At 52.7% G+C, this 15,484-nt stretch overlaps 2 protein-coding genes across 6 annotated transcripts in view; one reads left to right on the plus strand and one right to left on the minus strand.

Moving 5' to 3' along the window:
- Window positions 1–1,446, minus strand: part of APOBR (apolipoprotein B receptor) — a 4,947-nt gene extending 3,501 nt beyond the window's left edge. For 3 of the 4 annotated variants that reach the window (XM_034988968.1, XM_034988967.1, XM_034988966.1), the window contains exons 1-2: window positions 1,339–1,446; window positions 42–987 (exon numbers count right to left, since the gene is read on the minus strand). In XM_034988968.1, coding sequence (XP_034844859.1) covers window positions 42–987; window positions 1,339–1,395 — 1,003 coding nt within the window. In that variant the 5' untranslated portion in view covers window positions 1,396–1,446. Of the gene's footprint in view, window positions 1–9; window positions 988–1,338 lie in introns of all 4 variants that reach the window. The other variant, XM_034988969.1, reaches the window with a different exon arrangement.
- Window positions 1,447–2,079: 633 nt separating this feature from the next.
- On the plus strand, window positions 2,080–14,266 carry CLN3 (CLN3 lysosomal/endosomal transmembrane protein, battenin). Of its 2 annotated transcripts, XM_034988972.1 has the most exons (17): window positions 2,080–2,277; window positions 2,971–3,168; window positions 3,356–3,478; window positions 3,637–3,715; window positions 4,869–4,965; window positions 6,706–6,777; window positions 7,125–7,204; window positions 7,346–7,431; window positions 7,948–8,020; window positions 8,104–8,247; window positions 9,197–9,309; window positions 10,645–10,691; window positions 10,786–10,854; window positions 10,958–11,013; window positions 11,156–11,249; window positions 13,498–13,638; window positions 13,740–14,266. In XM_034988972.1, the coding sequence occupies exons 3-17, from the start codon at window positions 3,433–3,435 to the stop codon at window positions 13,857–13,859; spliced, it is 1,317 nt and encodes a 438-aa protein (XP_034844863.1). In that variant the 5' UTR covers window positions 2,080–2,277; window positions 2,971–3,168; window positions 3,356–3,432; the 3' UTR covers window positions 13,860–14,266. The 2 variants fall into 2 exon arrangements, with proteins under 2 accessions (XP_034844863.1, XP_034844864.1); XM_034988973.1 differs by lacking the exon at window positions 2,080–2,277 and having other exon boundaries at window positions 2,887–3,168.
- The last annotated feature ends 1,218 nt before the right edge of the window (window positions 14,267–15,484 follow it).

A 15,484-nucleotide genomic window follows, 5' to 3' on the forward strand; every position in this document is an offset into this window, starting at 1 on the left:
ATCCTCCACTCTGCTTGAGGTTGTCCCGTCCTCCTCCCTGCCTGAGGATGTCCCAGCCTCCTCCTTGCCTGAGACTGTCCTGGCTTCCTCCCTGTCTGAGGCCTTGCTGTCCTCCTCCCTGCCTGAGGCTGTCCCATCCTCCTCCCTGCCTGAGGCTGTCCCGTCCTCCTCCCTGCCTGAGGCTGTCCCGTCCTCCTCCCTGCCTGAGGTTGTCCCATCCTCAGATTCTGTCCCTGACTCCTGTGCTTCCTGTGCCCTTGTGCTTTGGCTACCCCTTAGGACCCCCATCACCTCTTCTTCCTTCCCGGTCTCTTTGGCTCCAGACCCCTGGATCTCCTCTGCAACTGTCTCCTTGACCGTTTGCTCTAACGACCCCCTGCTGTCCCCTGCTACCTTTTGTCCATCAGCACCTACCTCCCCCTCAGGCTCCCAGTGCCAGGTCCACTCTGACTCCACCTTCCTGGCCACCTCTGGTTTTCTTTCCCTGCCCTCTTCCGCCTCCTCCTCCTGTTCCCAGGTTCTCGGTGTCTCCTCTCTGTTCACTTCCTGCTCATTGGGCCCTTGACTCTCCCGGGCTTGACTGCTATTGTCTCGACCAGCCTCAGACCCTGCCTTGGACTCCTTTCTGGCCTCTAAGTGGGCCCTTGGCTCCTGGCACCTGGCAGCCTCGGCTGCTGCCCAGACCCCAGTGTCCTGTCTGTCTGCCTGAGACCCATGGGAACTGCCTTCTTCCCAACCCCAGGTCTGTTCTGTTGCTGAACTTCCCTCCTGGCGTCTTCCAGCCTCCCCGGGCCCTCTCAGCCCTCCAGCCTCCTGATTTGGGCTGCCTCCAAGGCCCTCCAAGGCCTCCTGGGCTTCCTTCTCTTCAGGCTTCCCTGGCCTTCCTGCAGCCACCTCCCCCAGCTCCTCAGCTGCCCTCGCCTCCTTCCTCTCTGCAGTGGGGACCTCAGCTTCCATAAGGTAGGAGACAAAGGAGCTGAGGGAATCCTAGAAGAGAAGGGGGGGAGGGCACAAAGGCATTAAGGGGAGGCCCTCTCCCCCAGCCCTCCTTCTTGGGACCCTGGCCCAGAGGAACTCGGGCCACAGAAGAGGGGTTCTGGGATCTGGGAGGGGAAAGAAAACTGGATTTGCAGAAGGAAGAAGAAAGGGCTAGATTAGGGGTAGATTGATGTGTCTATGGAGGTATGGGGATTGAAATCCAGAAACGATCAGGCTAGGAGGCTACCTGATCCTGGGAAAGGGATGTCAAGTCTGAGGAGAGTCTCAAAGGGAGGAGGGAAGGAGGTGAGGCCCCAGGGAGCAGGGTGAAAGTCTCTGACATCTCTTTGCCCCTCTCACCAGTGCTCCCCGCAAGGCCTGATGCAGCCTAGGGAGATGTAGCCGGAGGAAATCCATCCTGTCTGTCTCTGTCTGTGTGTCCAGAAAGCTGACAAATGACCGTCCCCACCCACCGAGACAAGCCAGTCTTCCCCGGGGGCCCAAGATACTTCCTCTTCCCCTGTGTCTCCCTGACGCATCCCCTGTTCAGGCCCTGCCCACCCTCCGCAGTGCACAGAGCAGCTTCCAGCCCTGGCTGGGAAATGGGTGTGCATCACACAGGGGACTCAGGTGCATATTTGGAGCTGAAGGGCAAGGGGGGAGGCCATAAAGAAAAACATGGGAGCAGGAGCCCTCAGAATTGGGGACGGGGGGAGGGGGCGTGTGGCAACTGCACTCAAGTGACTCAGGTCTTGTATTCACACCTCAGCCATTTCCGGCTCCCCCTAAGCCACAGCCACTCTGTGAGAGGAAGCTGGGGTTTGTGGTTCCTGTTTTGCCTAGGGACAAAGAGTAGGAGTGAAGAGGGGCTGGTAAGAGCTTTGGCTTCTCATTTCAGGGTCATTAATGCTTCCTCAAAGGGAAGAAGGGGCTGGATTGGTGGCTCCAGTGCCCATTCCCTCATCCGTAGTCATTCTTGCGAAACAAAACTTGGCTAAGCTTTGTATTGTGGTTATTTGTGTCTACCTCCCACCCTCCTGCGAGTTCCTTGAAGGCACAGGCCATGTATGACATGTTGCTCAGTTTGTCCCACACGGGTAGTAGGACACCATTTTTCACTGGTTGAGTAACCTGGGAAGCAGACCAAAGGGGGCACATTTCAAAGAGCAATCTGAGGACTTGGTGGTGAGAAAGAGCTGGTAGAGGTGGGCACCAGCTGGTGGAAGCCCATAGAAGAGATTAGCAGGGGAAGGACTCACTGAAGAAAATTCAGGATGCTGCTTTACCACCTAGAGAAAGGTAAGAGAATAATCACTTCTTATTTTGGACTATGTGAAATGACTTTGATCTACACCTCTTCCCGCAATCCCCTCCCTGATCGCCACTTTCCAAATTTCCAATTAGAGGAACTAGATGAGATCACAGAATGAGACTCTTGGACCTTAGAATCGTCTGGTCTAAGCATTCTCGAGGCAGGCAGGAATTCTGCCGCAGCCTGCTGAGCCGAGCACACCTGCCTCTGGTGCTCTATTCCCTATTGTTAAAAGGGTCTCTAAGGTCAGCTTTAGGGCTAACCTTGTATCATCACCAGCAACTTTCCTTTTTTTGTTTTCTCATCTGTAAAACCAGGGGTTGGACTATTTGTGCTATTCTTTGGTTCTGGGATAATTAGGGGAAAGTGATCTCTTTAATGCTTTGGATATTGCCAATAGACAGAAATCCTCTTAAGTGAGCGTTATCTTGATTTTCAGTTCTCAAAGCAATCTAAGGGCAACAGAGAGGAATAAGAATGCCCTGAGCTGGCTGTCTTTGTTCCCAGCCAGAAACGGGGACTAGAGCAGCCGGGTGGCCATATTTATTTCTGGCAATTGAGGGCCGCGAAAGGAGCTGAAGCCGCTCACTGCCATGACTAGTCCTGGCACGACAGGGCCAACACCTTGAGCGCCGCTAGTTTAACGTCACGGCTCTTCTTGCTGATCCTGCCCGCTCCAGTTTTAAACCAGCGGTTCCGGGGTTCTCCCGGCCTCTCTCTGTCCCCCGCCCCGAGGCTGGGAAAGCCTGAAGCCAAGACAGAGAGAGGACCCGGAAGTTGTGGTGACCTCCAAGCACGTGATGAAAGCACCGCGGATGCTGTCACGTGACCCGCCAACCTGCGGTACCTCGGGGCCGAACTTGCGGCTGCTCTTAAAGGTACAGACCGCGGAGCCCCCTGCTTTAAAGGGGGCTGGGGCAGAGTCCCACGGGTGGGGCGTGGTGGGGGGTGCGAGGGCGCGAGATGGAGCCCCGGGGTAACGTGGTGGGTCGCCCGGCGCGAGTGCAGCCGAGAAGCCGGAGCCGGGACCTGCAGTGGGGCGTTGATCCTTCTCATCCGTCGCAGACCCTCACCCGCCCGGTCGGAGCCAATTCTGGACTCTCGCAGACTTTGAACCCTTCGCGGGACCTGAACTTGATGCCATGGGAGGCTGTGCGGGCTCGCGGCGGCGCCTTTTGGATTCCGAGGGTGCGTATTCCCGCCCACCCTCCTAAGAGTGACCGCCACTGCCCCGCGACCCACCTGATTCGGGGCTCGGGCTCTGGCTCGGCCCCGGGAGGACACCCGTGGGGCCCTCGTGCACCTGCGAGTGGGGTGGGGGTCATGCTCTCTTCTCGCTCTCTCAGGGGAGGAGACCACCCCGGAACCTCTGCTCCCTCTGCTGGACCGTCGGGGCGCCCTTTGGAGGAACATGATGGGTTTCTGGTGAGTGGCCCGAAGAGTTCAGCAGAAGTAAAAAGTGGGGTGGGAAGAGTTGGGAAGCAACAGGAGGAAAAAGGGAAGAAAGAGTTGAGCTGCGAAAAGGGAGCTGCATTCACAAATATTTACTGAACCAGTTGGTTTGCCCTGAGGCAGCGTGTAAACCTCCAAGACGTCACTCATTTACTTCCCACCTTCACGTTTGGGCAAGATCCTACTACCAAATTTGTAAATACGTGGTTTTTTTAGAAGAAAACTTTAAGTCATTACTCTAGATGGGAAGCCAATGTTTTTCCTAATGCACGTTTTAATAAACGCATCCCCACTTTTTGAAAGGCCATCCATCTACCTTCTCAAATCGTTCCAATATTGAGCCTTGGGAAATCCTTCTAGCGCTGATCTGAACATCGAGGGCTTCGGTGGCACACTGGGTTGGAAGTGACTTCCCATGTGACTCTGAAAGAGTCCTGTCGCCTCTCTGAGCCTCTCTGGTTGCCTGCAGCAAAATGGGAAGAATGGTGGGACCACTTCGTAGGCTTGTGAAAAGAGCACATGAAATCTCTGGCACTGGGCCCAGTTCCTTTCCCATCACTGAGTGCAGCTCTGGGAAATGAGAGTAAGCAAAAAAAGATCCTTCATGGGTCATAAAGGGCTTTGGTAGGATCTTCTTTTAATCCCCACAGACCCTGTGAGGTAGTGAGAAGGAAAACCTGTGTCCCCATTTACACATGAGTAGCCCGAGGCCACTCAAGTAGGAAGTGGCAGAATCCTTTGGGCTTCAAGCCCCAGGAGCTTTCTACTGTTCCATAGCGCATCAGAGACAGTGGATCAGTGGATGAGAAATGCCCCAGGAACTGAACCATGGTGGGAGCTTGGAGGAGAGAGTCAAGGATGACTTTCTTCTCTTCCTGGGGGAGACGAGATGTGAACCCAAGTCTGTCGTCCCAAAGCCTGTATTTCTAGCCCTAACACTGAAATGGAGATGGGGTCTGGTGAGAGAGAAGAACAAGGGAGCTGATTGAAGGCCATAGGAAGGAGAGATTTGGTGCTAGGACTGTGACTAGATTGTAAGCCTGGAAGGAGGTTAAGATCTGTTCTTATATGTCAGTTATATCTCAATAAAACGGAAGGGGAAAAAAGTCTATCCTGCTCACTCCAGGCTCCTGGGCCTTTGCAACAACTTCTCTTACGTGGTGATGCTCAGTGCTGCCCATGACATCCTTAGCCACCAGAGGGCATCTGGGAACCAGAGCCATGTAAGTGACCCTCTCTACCGCCACCACCATGTTTAGTCCTTATGGGAAGATGAGGGACTCACTCTAGAGCAGGGACCCCTTTGAAAAACTCATGGTATGGGGTGGCCAAGGGGTGGGCCAAGGGGACTAAAGTTCCCAGTCTCCCAGACCACAGAGCAGGAAGGGTTTTTAAGAATCAGTTGGTGCCACGTATACAAACTCAGATGTTGGCCGGGTGGGGCCGTGGCCTAAGACAGCGTTTCTTAACCCCAGCGCTGTTCATTTTAGGCTGGAGAATTCTTTGTTGTGGGGCTTTCCTGTGCATTGTACGGTGCTTAGCGGCACCCCTGTTCTCTACCAGCAGCATATCCCCTGTTCTATAGTTGAGACAAGAATGTCTCCAGACAGGGCGCCTGGGTGGCTCAGTTGGTTAAGCGACTGCCTTCAGCTCAGGTCATGATCCTGGAGTCCCGGGATCGAGTCCTGCATCGGGCTCCCTGCTCAGCGGGGAGTCTGCTTCTCCCTCTGACCCTCCCCCCTCTCATGCTCTCTGTCTCTCATTCTCTCTCAAATAAATAAATAAATAAATCTTAAAAAAAAAAGAATGTCTCCAGACATTGCCCAATGTTCCCTGGGGGGTATAATCACCTCCAGTTGAGACCCTCTTGTCTGTGATGAGCTGGGGGCAGGGCAGGGGGTGGGGGGAGTACATGCCAAAGGAGTGCAGCTGCCACCTTGCAAATCCAACAGGGAGTTTGGTCCAAGGTCAGCTTTTCTGGAAACCCTTTTTTTTTTTTCTTGGCTGAGTAGCTACAAAGACTTGATCAAATTATTTAAAAACGTTGGCATTTACATATTTGTGTGTCTACATAAAACAGTTACTTGGAATCCTCAGGTCAGGGGTGGCTCGGGTGGTCCACACATGAGCCTGGCAGGGAAACAGATGAGACCAGGCTTGGAGCCATGGGGCTTTAAAAAACTGGACGTCCTCCGAGGGGCCTAAGAGGAGTAGGGCGAAGAGGAAAGGGTCACATCGGGGGTTTGATTTAACCCCACCCTCACAGATCTCTAAGTGAAGCTCCTTTCCCATTCTCAGGGGAGAGAGACCCATTTCCAGACCATAGCTCTACTGCATATACACCCAATCCCTAAAATCCAAGTGGTAACCACACCCAAGCATCCGCTGGAAGAGGTCCTTATAAAATATTTATATTAGGGGCGCCAGGGTGGCTCAGTTGGTTAAGCGACTGCCTTCGGCTCAGGTCATGATCCTGGAGTCCCTGGATTGAGTCCCACATCAGGCTCCCTGCTCAGCAGGGAGTCTGCTTCTCCCTCTGACCCTCCTCCCTCTCATGCTCTCTGTCTCTCATTCTCTCTCTCGCAAAAAAAAAAAAAAAAAAAAACCTTAAAATATTTATATCAGAGAAAACAAGGCACTTTGGGAGCATTACAGCTCACTCTCCTACCTGTACATCGTTCTAGACAGAAAGTAAAAATTTAGAAGCCCAAATTTTTGAAAATGAAAGCTCCTGAATGTGTTACCCAAGTAGAGCCCATTTACGGGGCCATCTTTGGCCTTTGGGTCCTTAGTTTGAGCTTTCTACAGTAACCTCACCTCCCCGTTATGCATGTAGAGAAACTGAGGTCCCAAGAGGCCAGTGTTGACCCAAGGCCATCCCTCAAGTTAGGGCTGAGCTGGGACTGGAGCCAGGTTGTGTCTCCTCTTGCCTCCCTGGGTGAAAGACTTTCCTCTGTCATCAGGTGGACCCAGACCCACCGCCCACCCCCCACAATAGCTCATCTCGATTTGACTGCAACTCTGTCTCCACGGCTGTGAGTACCCATCTGGTCCCCCCAGACCCCCGCCCCGTCCCTCAGCACCCAGCTGCGACCACCGTGATTATAATAATTAAGACCATTTCCTGAGCCTTTTCCTGCATTGGCTCATGTCAGTCCTATGAGCTAAGTGCTGTAACCACCCCCCATTTTCCAGATGAGGGACCTGAAGCTCTGGACACAAAGCCAAGGAGCAGCAGAGCTGGGATTTGAGCTCAGATCTGTCTGACTTCAGAGCCTGTGTCTGCAGCAGGTCGACCTGGCTGGTGTCTGTCTTCCCCCGGTCACTTGGTTGGGAGGCTTGTCCCTGGGACCGTCTGGGGTCTCACTCTGTTCTGTTCCAGGCCGTGCTCCTGGCAGATATCCTCCCCACCCTCGTCATCAAATTGCTGGCTCCTCTTGGTCTGCATCTGCTACCGTACAGGTCTGAGTGGGGGTGGCGGGAGGAAGGTCAGGTGGGGCCTGAAGAGCGGGGAGGCCGGGAGGGCTACAGAAGTGGTGGGAGGGTTGGGGAGTTGTGGGCGGAGGCCGACCTTCCTCTTCCCTCCCAACCTCTCACCCTCAGCCCTCGGGTTCTCGTCAGTGGGGTTTGTGCTGCTGGGAGCTTCATCCTGGTGGCCTTTTCTCATTCAGTGGGGACCAGCCTATGTGGTGAGTGTGAGGTTTTGTGTCAGGTGGGGAATCCAGAGGAACGGAAACAGAGCATTGTGGGGTAGTCTCCCCCAACTTCTGAGAGGAAAGGGATTGTTTTTGTAAGCCTCAGAAGCCTGCTGGGACTGTCACAAGTAGGAGATGGGAGATGAGGTCATTTTGGAGGATGGGTGGTGGTTGGGGTCGGGGGTGGGGGGCAGGGATAGGAGGAAATGGATGGAGTATATGGAGCTTGAGATGAGCAGAGTCACCAAGCCGTGACGGGGGCGGCTGAGGCATCAAGGATGAGTTCTTGCTCCGGAGTTGATAACTGGGTAGATGGAGGTCCCGTTCCCTATGAGAGGGCATGCAGGGGAGCGGGTTGGTTCTCCTTCAGATCTGAAGCCCCCCCCGTCCAGGGGATCTGTTTTTCGCTGCTCTGAGCTGATGCAGAGGAGGCCATGGCCGGACACCTCAGGGGATCGGGGCGATCGGGGAGGCCAGGTGTGGCCACTGCCATGCTTGTCCTCCCCCCAGGTGTGGTCTTGGCCAGCATCTCGTCAGGTCTGGGGGAGGTCACCTTCCTCGCGCTCACTGCCTTCTACCCCAGGTAAGCAGGCAGAGCCGGGAGCGGGGAAGAGGACCCCCCTGGTGCTGGCTTTGGTCCTTCCTCATTTCTTGTGTTCTTCTCAGGGCTGTGATCTCCTGGTGGTCCTCAGGAACCGGGGGAGCAGGGCTGTTGGGAGCATTGTCCTATCTGGGGCTCACCCAGGCTGGCCTCTCCCCTCAGCACACCCTGCTGTCCATGCTGGGTATCCCCGCCCTGCTGCTGGCCAGGTAGGCTGCCGGGGCTGGGAGGATGAGGGATTCGAGGAGAGACCTAGATCGTGCTCCCGATCTTCAGGTCCCAGCAGCCTTGTTAAGAGGGGATGTGGGTTCTGGACTCAGAGAGGCCTGGTTTGAGTTTTGGAGCTGCTACCTGTTGGCCGCGTACCGTGGGACACCTTTAAGTGATGTGTGTGAAGCATCTGGTAGTGTGGATCCCGAGGTGATAGAAGGGGACGGGGGTGGACTTTCTTTGATTAATTTTGAGGGTATTGGAAAAAAATGTTAACTAGCCAATCAAACCTGTGATTTCACAGATTATTGCTTAGGGCAAGGCCATGTAGAGAAAGTGAATCGATTTAAAGGAAAATAATAATAAGCAAACAATTTATATAGGAGGAGTGTAGACATGGCTGAGTATAGACCTGGTCTCTATAGAAGAGACTGAAAGTTCTGGCCCAGCACAGGATGAACACGTAATAATCATTAGAATAACAATGACAAGGGGCGCCTGGGTGGCTCAGTCGTTACGCGTCTGCCTTCGGCTCAGGTCATGATCCCAGGGTCCTGGGATCCAGCCCTGCATCGGGCTCGCTGCTCTGTGGGGAGCCTGCTTCTCCCTCTCCCACTCCCCCTGCTTGTGTTCCCTCTCTCACTGTGTCTCTCTCTGTCAAAGAAAGAAATAAAATCTTTTTAAAAAAAAGAATAACAATGATAAGAAAACAGAGCTGACTTGCTTGGTGTGAGCCAGAAATCCAAACAAGGGTCCATGGGTAGAAACAACAAGGAGACAAATTTCAACTCTAAGGAAGGAAGCACCTTTCCTCAGTTAGAGCTCTCCGGCACAGGATCGGGGGGCCTGCGAGGAGTGTGGAAATGAGGGGGGGCTGCCCTGGGAGGGAGCGGCCTCTCCAGCCCTACAGAGGCGCTTCGGTCTCATCTTCATCCCACCTGTTCCTAGCTATTTCTTTTTGCTCACATCTCCCGAGCCCCAGGACCCTGGAGGGGAGGAAGAGGCAGAGACATCAGCACGACAGCCCCTGATTGGCAGTGGGGCCCCAGAGTCGAAGCCAGGTAGGAAACCCAGGAGTCCCTCGGAGCCGTCACTCTCTCTCTGGACGGGTGTTAGCCTTTCCTCTCTATGGTGGACACAGTCCGAAGGGGAGGTGGATGGCAGTGCTGGTTATGGTAAGAACCAGCGGCATTCATCTATTTAAGAACTACACACTGGGGCGCCTGGGTGGCTCAGTCAGTTAAGCGTCCGGCTCTTGATTGCATCTCAGGTCACCATCTCAGGGTTGTGGGATCGAGCCCCACAGTGGGCTCCATGCTAAGTGTGGAGTCTGCTTGAGATTCTCTGTCTCCCTCTCCCTCGGCCCCTCCCCCCAGTCACGTTCGCTCTCTTTCTCTCTCAAATAAATAAATCTTAAAAAAAAGAAAGAAGTGCTCAGTGAGTATTTACCATGTGCTGATGATCACTGTGGGTACCGGGTGGCTGAGATGAGGAAAGGGGGCAGATTCATAAACAAGCAGCTGAATCGGAAACATGTTATTTTCAAGCCTTGGTAAGTGCTGGCCGGACATAAAGTGGGGATTGCTGCTAGGAACTGAGGGAAATAGAGAAGGGTCCCACCTAGAGGAGGTGGTCTGTGAAGGCCTTTTTGAGGAGGGGTCATTGGGCTGAACTTTGAGTGACAGGGAGTCAGGTTGCAGGCCGAGTGGACAACGAGTGCTAAGAGCCTGCGATGGGAAGGAGCTTGGATGTTCAAGAAGCAGAAGGAAGGGGCCAGTGTGGCTCTGTTGGAGATATGTAGCTATCAAACTGTACAAGAGCCATGGAGAGATCCCACCAGTTAATTCCTTTTTATTTTTAATTGAGGTAATATATATCTAACATGAAGTTTACCAATTTAACCATTTTTTTTAAGAGGCAGAGGGAGAGAGAAAATCTCTTTTTTTTTTTTAAGATTTTATTTATTTGACAAAGAGACAGCGAGAGAGGGAACACAAGCTGGGGGGAGTGGGAGAGGGAGAAGCAGGCTTCCCGCCGAGCAGGGAGCCCGATGTGGGGCCCGATCCCGGGACTCCAGGATCATGACCTGAGCCAAAGGCAGATACTTAACAACTGAGCCACCCAGGCACCCGGAGAGAGAAAATCTTAAGCACAGAGCCCAACGCAGGGCTCGATCTCAAAACCCCAAGATCATGACATGAGCTGAAATCAAGAGTCGGACGCTCACCCGACTGAGCCACCCAGGCGCCCCTTAACCATTTTTAGTTGTACAATCCCGTGGCATTTAAGTGCATTCACACTAAGAGTGTGAATATGGTTGGCCCTTGCCCACCAGCACCCCTCTGCTGAGTGGGTGTGCCAACCTCACCTGCCCTTTCCTCCCTGCTCCCCTGCAGACTCCAGCTCAAGCCTCTCCCTTCAGGAAAGGTGGACTGTGTTCAAGGTATGGACGGTGGCTGTGGCGACACCCGCCCCCTCCCCGCCGTGGCCAGTGCCCACCTGCCAGCCTTCCACTTAACATCTTTGGACTCTTCCAGGGCCTGTTGCGCTACATCGTCCCCTTGGTCCTGGTTTACTTTGCGGAGTATTTCATCAATCAGGGGCTTGTGAGTGAGAGCTGCTGGGGGGGGGGGGGCGGGGAGGAAGTAGTGGTCGAGGCAGGGGCCCCGAAGGTCTCCGACCATCTGCCCTGTCTGCCCTTGGCTGCAGTTTGAGCTCCTGTTCTTCCGGAACACGTCCCTGAGTCACGCTCAGCAGTATCGCTGGTAAGAAGGGTGAGAGGCTGGGTAGCAGGATGGGCAGGGGGCTGGGAGGGCCCCTTGATGCTAGGGCCTGGGGGCGGCCGGGGCCACCCTGCTGAGTAGCCACCCACAGGGGCTTCCTCCACCCTTCCTGCCCCCATCGAAGGTACCAGATGCTCTACCAGGCTGGCGTCTTTGTTTCCCGCTCTTCTCTCCACTGCTGTCGCATCCGTTTCACGTGGGTCCTGGCCCTGCTGCAGGTACCGAGCCCGGCCCTCCCTCTGTTCCCACCTTGGCTCCCAGCTTCCCAGACCCCAGGCTTCCTTCCATCGGCAGGAAGTGTTTGTTGCTCGCCGTCAGGTTCTGAGCCCAGGGTACAGGAGGCCAGCAGGCCTCTGGCTCTGTGTAAAATGTGTGGCCTCGGGAGCCTGGCAAACCTGAGTGCAAATCCCAGCTTCTGTCCTCTGTAGCTGTGTGACTTAGGGCAGGTCCCTGAACCAGCCTGAGCCGAGATTGCCTCATCTATGAATCAGGCGTGGCCAATATCTACTTCTCAGGGTCGTTGTACCAAATAGAGATGAGAAGAAGTGTTTTAATCCACGAGAAGCACTTACTTAATGATTATTTCCACAAGCCTTGTGCAGAGACACAGGCTTTCAAATAATGTTTCCATGGGTTAAAAAAAAAAAGTACTGTTCTTTTATTCTGGATGGTTCATTAGGATAAAATCAGCAATGTTGTAGCCAACAGGTTATTTACCGCAGGGCTGGTGAGCAAATGTAACTTGCCGTGGCAGAAGTATTCCAGCGTTAAGTGAACAAACACACCATTCTTGCCCACGGTCTAACCAAAGTAGCTTCACATAACCAGCCTTCATTGTTTCAAGGTCACGAGTCTATAGCCCCTGAAGGTAACTATCAAAATAAACCTTCCAGAGGTGCCTGGGTGGCTCAGTCATTAAGCGTCTGCCTTCAGCTCAGGTCATGATCCCAGGGTCCTGGGATCGAGCCCCTCGTCAGGCTCCCTGCTTTAAAAAAAATAAACAAAAAACCTTTCATCAGTCAAGGAAAGTCCTTTTTTTTTTTTTTTTTTTAATATTTTATTTATTGACAGCACAAGCAGGGGGAGTGGCAGGCAGAGGGAGAGGGAGAAGCAGGCTCCCCGCTGAGCAAGGAGCCCGATATGGGGCTCGAACCCAGGACCCTGGAGTAAGGCAGACGCTTAACCGACTGAGCCACCCAGGTGCCCCAGGAAAGTCCTTTTTAATAAACTGATTGCAATTCTAGGATAAGATACAGACCAAGTGTAGGTTGCACCTGAGTGTTATGACAGCGCCCTGTGAATGTCCTTGAGCTTTCTTCCTTCTATATCTGAGCAGTGCTGCCAGCCCAGGGCCTTGTACCCCAAAAGCCCCAAATCGTTGTGTCAACAATTCTGAACTCGGGGTTCTTTGTTAGATGCCACTGAAATGGGGAGCTTAGGATTTTTGCTGTGATTTTAACCAAGGCTGCTCCATAGAATTAGCAGCTTATAATCGTTACAGAAAGAATTCCATTACAGAAAGTGTCTGGCCTCATGCTACAGACAGAAGCCTTGGCAGAGTGTCGCCAGTCACGTTAGTGTCACTGGGATGTGTTTTCTTAAGTGCAGATCTCTGAGCTCACCTCACACTTAATGAATTAGAACGTTCGAGGGCAAGGCCTATGTGGGGCACGAGATGCCCAGGTGATCTCTGTGTACATCAAGCATGTGAACCGCCATGGCGGCCTCCACACTGGGGAGGCAACCCTGTGCGCTCAGGTCTGGGACACTGGGGTCCTCTGAAGGACTGGGGCACAGAGGAGGGACCTACTCCCATGGGTGGGGTCAGAGAGTCTTCCTTAAAGACATGAGAATACCTTAGCCAGAGTTTCTCCACCTCTGCCCTGTTGACATTTGGGGTTTGATCATTCTTTGTTGTGGGGCTGTCCCGTGCACCGCAAAATTGAGCAGCATCCATGGCCTCTACCCACTCCCTCCCCACTTGCTACAGCCAAGAACATCTGTAGACATTGCCAGGTGTCCCCTGGGTGGCAAAAATCACACCCAGTTGAGAACTGCTCATCAACACCCATAGTCTCAGTCTGGTAAAATGGCGGGAGAGGGGTGGGCCTCTCTCTTTAGGGAGCCCTTGGGAGGAGGCATGAGAGCCCAGGGGAGGGGTCCTGATCCAAGCTGATCTGCAAACAGTGGTGACCAGGAGATCCCAAGTGAGGGAAGGGGAATAGCGTTCCAGGAGCGACATGAGCCAAGGCGAGGTTGGGAGAGAGACCTACAACGTCTAGGGTGCTGGGACAGGATAGGGAGAAGGCCTACCCCAGATCCCAGGGTCTGGTAGGCCAGCTGGGTGCTGGGATTTGATCCGGCTCTGTCAGCCCTCTCCCCAGCATCTCCCAGAACCAGGGGCCACTGGATGGGATCACAGCCTCTGGTCCCAGGCTCAGCCTTCCCCTCCACCTGCATCCCCAGTGCCTCAACCTGGCCTTCCTGCTGGTGGACGTGTGGTTGAGCTTCCTTCCCAGCATCTACCTCGTCTTCCTGATCATTCTGTATGAGGGGCTCCTCGGAGGTGCTGCCTACGTGAACACCTTCCACAACATCGCCCTGAAGGTCAGCGCCAGCTGGGCGAGGGCGCGGGGGGCCTCTCTGGGGAAGGCCTGGGCCGGGGCGGCTAGGACTGAAGCCTCACCCCTGCTTCCTGCCCTCTGCAGACAAGTGATGAGCACCGGGAATTTGCCATGGCCGCTGCCTGTATCTCCGACACTCTGGGAATCTCCCTGTCAGGGCTCCTGGCCCTGCCTCTACACGACTTCCTTTGTCACCTGTCTTGACGTTCTGGCTTCTTGGGACATGGGACACACTAATCCGGGCCTGCAATGACAGGCGGGCAAGCCCGAGCAAGCTCTGGCCCAGGCTTCCCTGAGCGGCGGGGTGCAGAGAAGTGCTGAGGTCCCGTTCCCCTTCGAGCGAGCCAGCAGTTTTCGCCCACTCCCAGGCTGGCCTTGGGGAGTTTCTTCATGGTGTTACGTCCTCAGAATAAATGCCTATTTTATCAATTTTATCAATGGACTCCTGTGCCATTTTTCTGCTTGAAAAAAATATTCTCTTGTTATATGAGCAATATAAATCCACTTTGGAATATAAGCAGGGGAGTTTAAAGAAAGTATTTCAGCAGATTTCTACCTAGTCTTTAAGGCTTTACTCATTCATTCATTCATTCATTCATTTACTGTATGACGCAATCTACATATATTTTACCCCAACACTTAAGTTTGCAAACGTACAGAGAGGTTCAAAGAATTCCTACAATGAGTGCTCATGTATGCACCACCTGGGTTCTGTGGACATATCACATATGTAACACTCCATCCAAATGAGTCTCTCTGATTTGCGTATTTCAAAGTAGGAAGCTGATTTTAATACACTTCCCTCTTTTTTTAAAAGATTTTATTTTATTTTTAAAAAGATTTTGTTTATTTATTTGACAGAGAGAGCACAAGCAGAGGGAGCAGAGAGGGAGAAGCAAACTCCCCACTGAGGAGGGAGCCTGATATGGGCCTCAATCCCAGGACCCCGGGATCCTGACCAGAGCCGAAGGCAGACGCTTAATGACTAAGCCACCCAGGTGCCCCAAAATTTTATTTTTTATTTATTTATTTATTTATTTATTTATTTATTTATTATTTATTTGAGAGAGAGAGAATGAGAGAGAGCAAGCACATGAGAGGGGGGGAGGGTCAGAGGGAGAAGCAGACTCCCCGCCGAGCAGGGAGCCCGATGCGGGACTCGATCCAGGGACTCCAGGATCATGACCTGAGCCGAAGGCAGTCGCTTAACCAACTGAGCCACCCAGGCGCCCCTAAAATTTTATTTTTAAGTACATCCAACATTGGGCTCAAACCTACATCCAACATTGGGCTCAAACCTACAACCCCACAATCAAGAGAATCATGCTCCACCAACTGAGCCAGCCGGGTGCCCCTTGTACACTTCCCTCTAAATGCTTCAGCATGTGCATTAACCAGAATCTGGTATTTTTGTACAGTCCTTTTTTTTGGTACAATTTTTATACAGTAAAATGCACAAGTCATTATAGATTCTTAAAGTAACTAATGCTGGTTTAGCAGTGTTTCCCATACTCCAATGTTTGCCATGTCTGTGCATGAAAGTACTTTTATTCACTTAATATTTTCATTAAATGACTTTTAATATAAATTTTTTAAAGGACACTTAATGCTACTATTGAAGTCATGGGTTTGAAATGCTAGTTACGTATTCTTCTTTCTACAACCCATAAGAATAAATGCAGACAGTTCCTGATTTATGATGATTTTGACTTAAACGATTTTTCAACATTACAGTGGTGTGAAAGCGATAGCCATTCAGTAGAAATTAGCAGCTTATAATCATTACAGAAAGAATTCCATTACAGAAAGTGTCTGGCCTCATGCTACAG

The sequence above is a fragment of the Mirounga leonina genome, unplaced genomic scaffold (assembly GCF_011800145.1).
Source record: "Mirounga leonina isolate KUSES-001 unplaced genomic scaffold, KU_Mleo_1.0 Mir_454, whole genome shotgun sequence".
NCBI lineage: Eukaryota > Metazoa > Chordata > Mammalia > Carnivora > Phocidae > Mirounga > Mirounga leonina.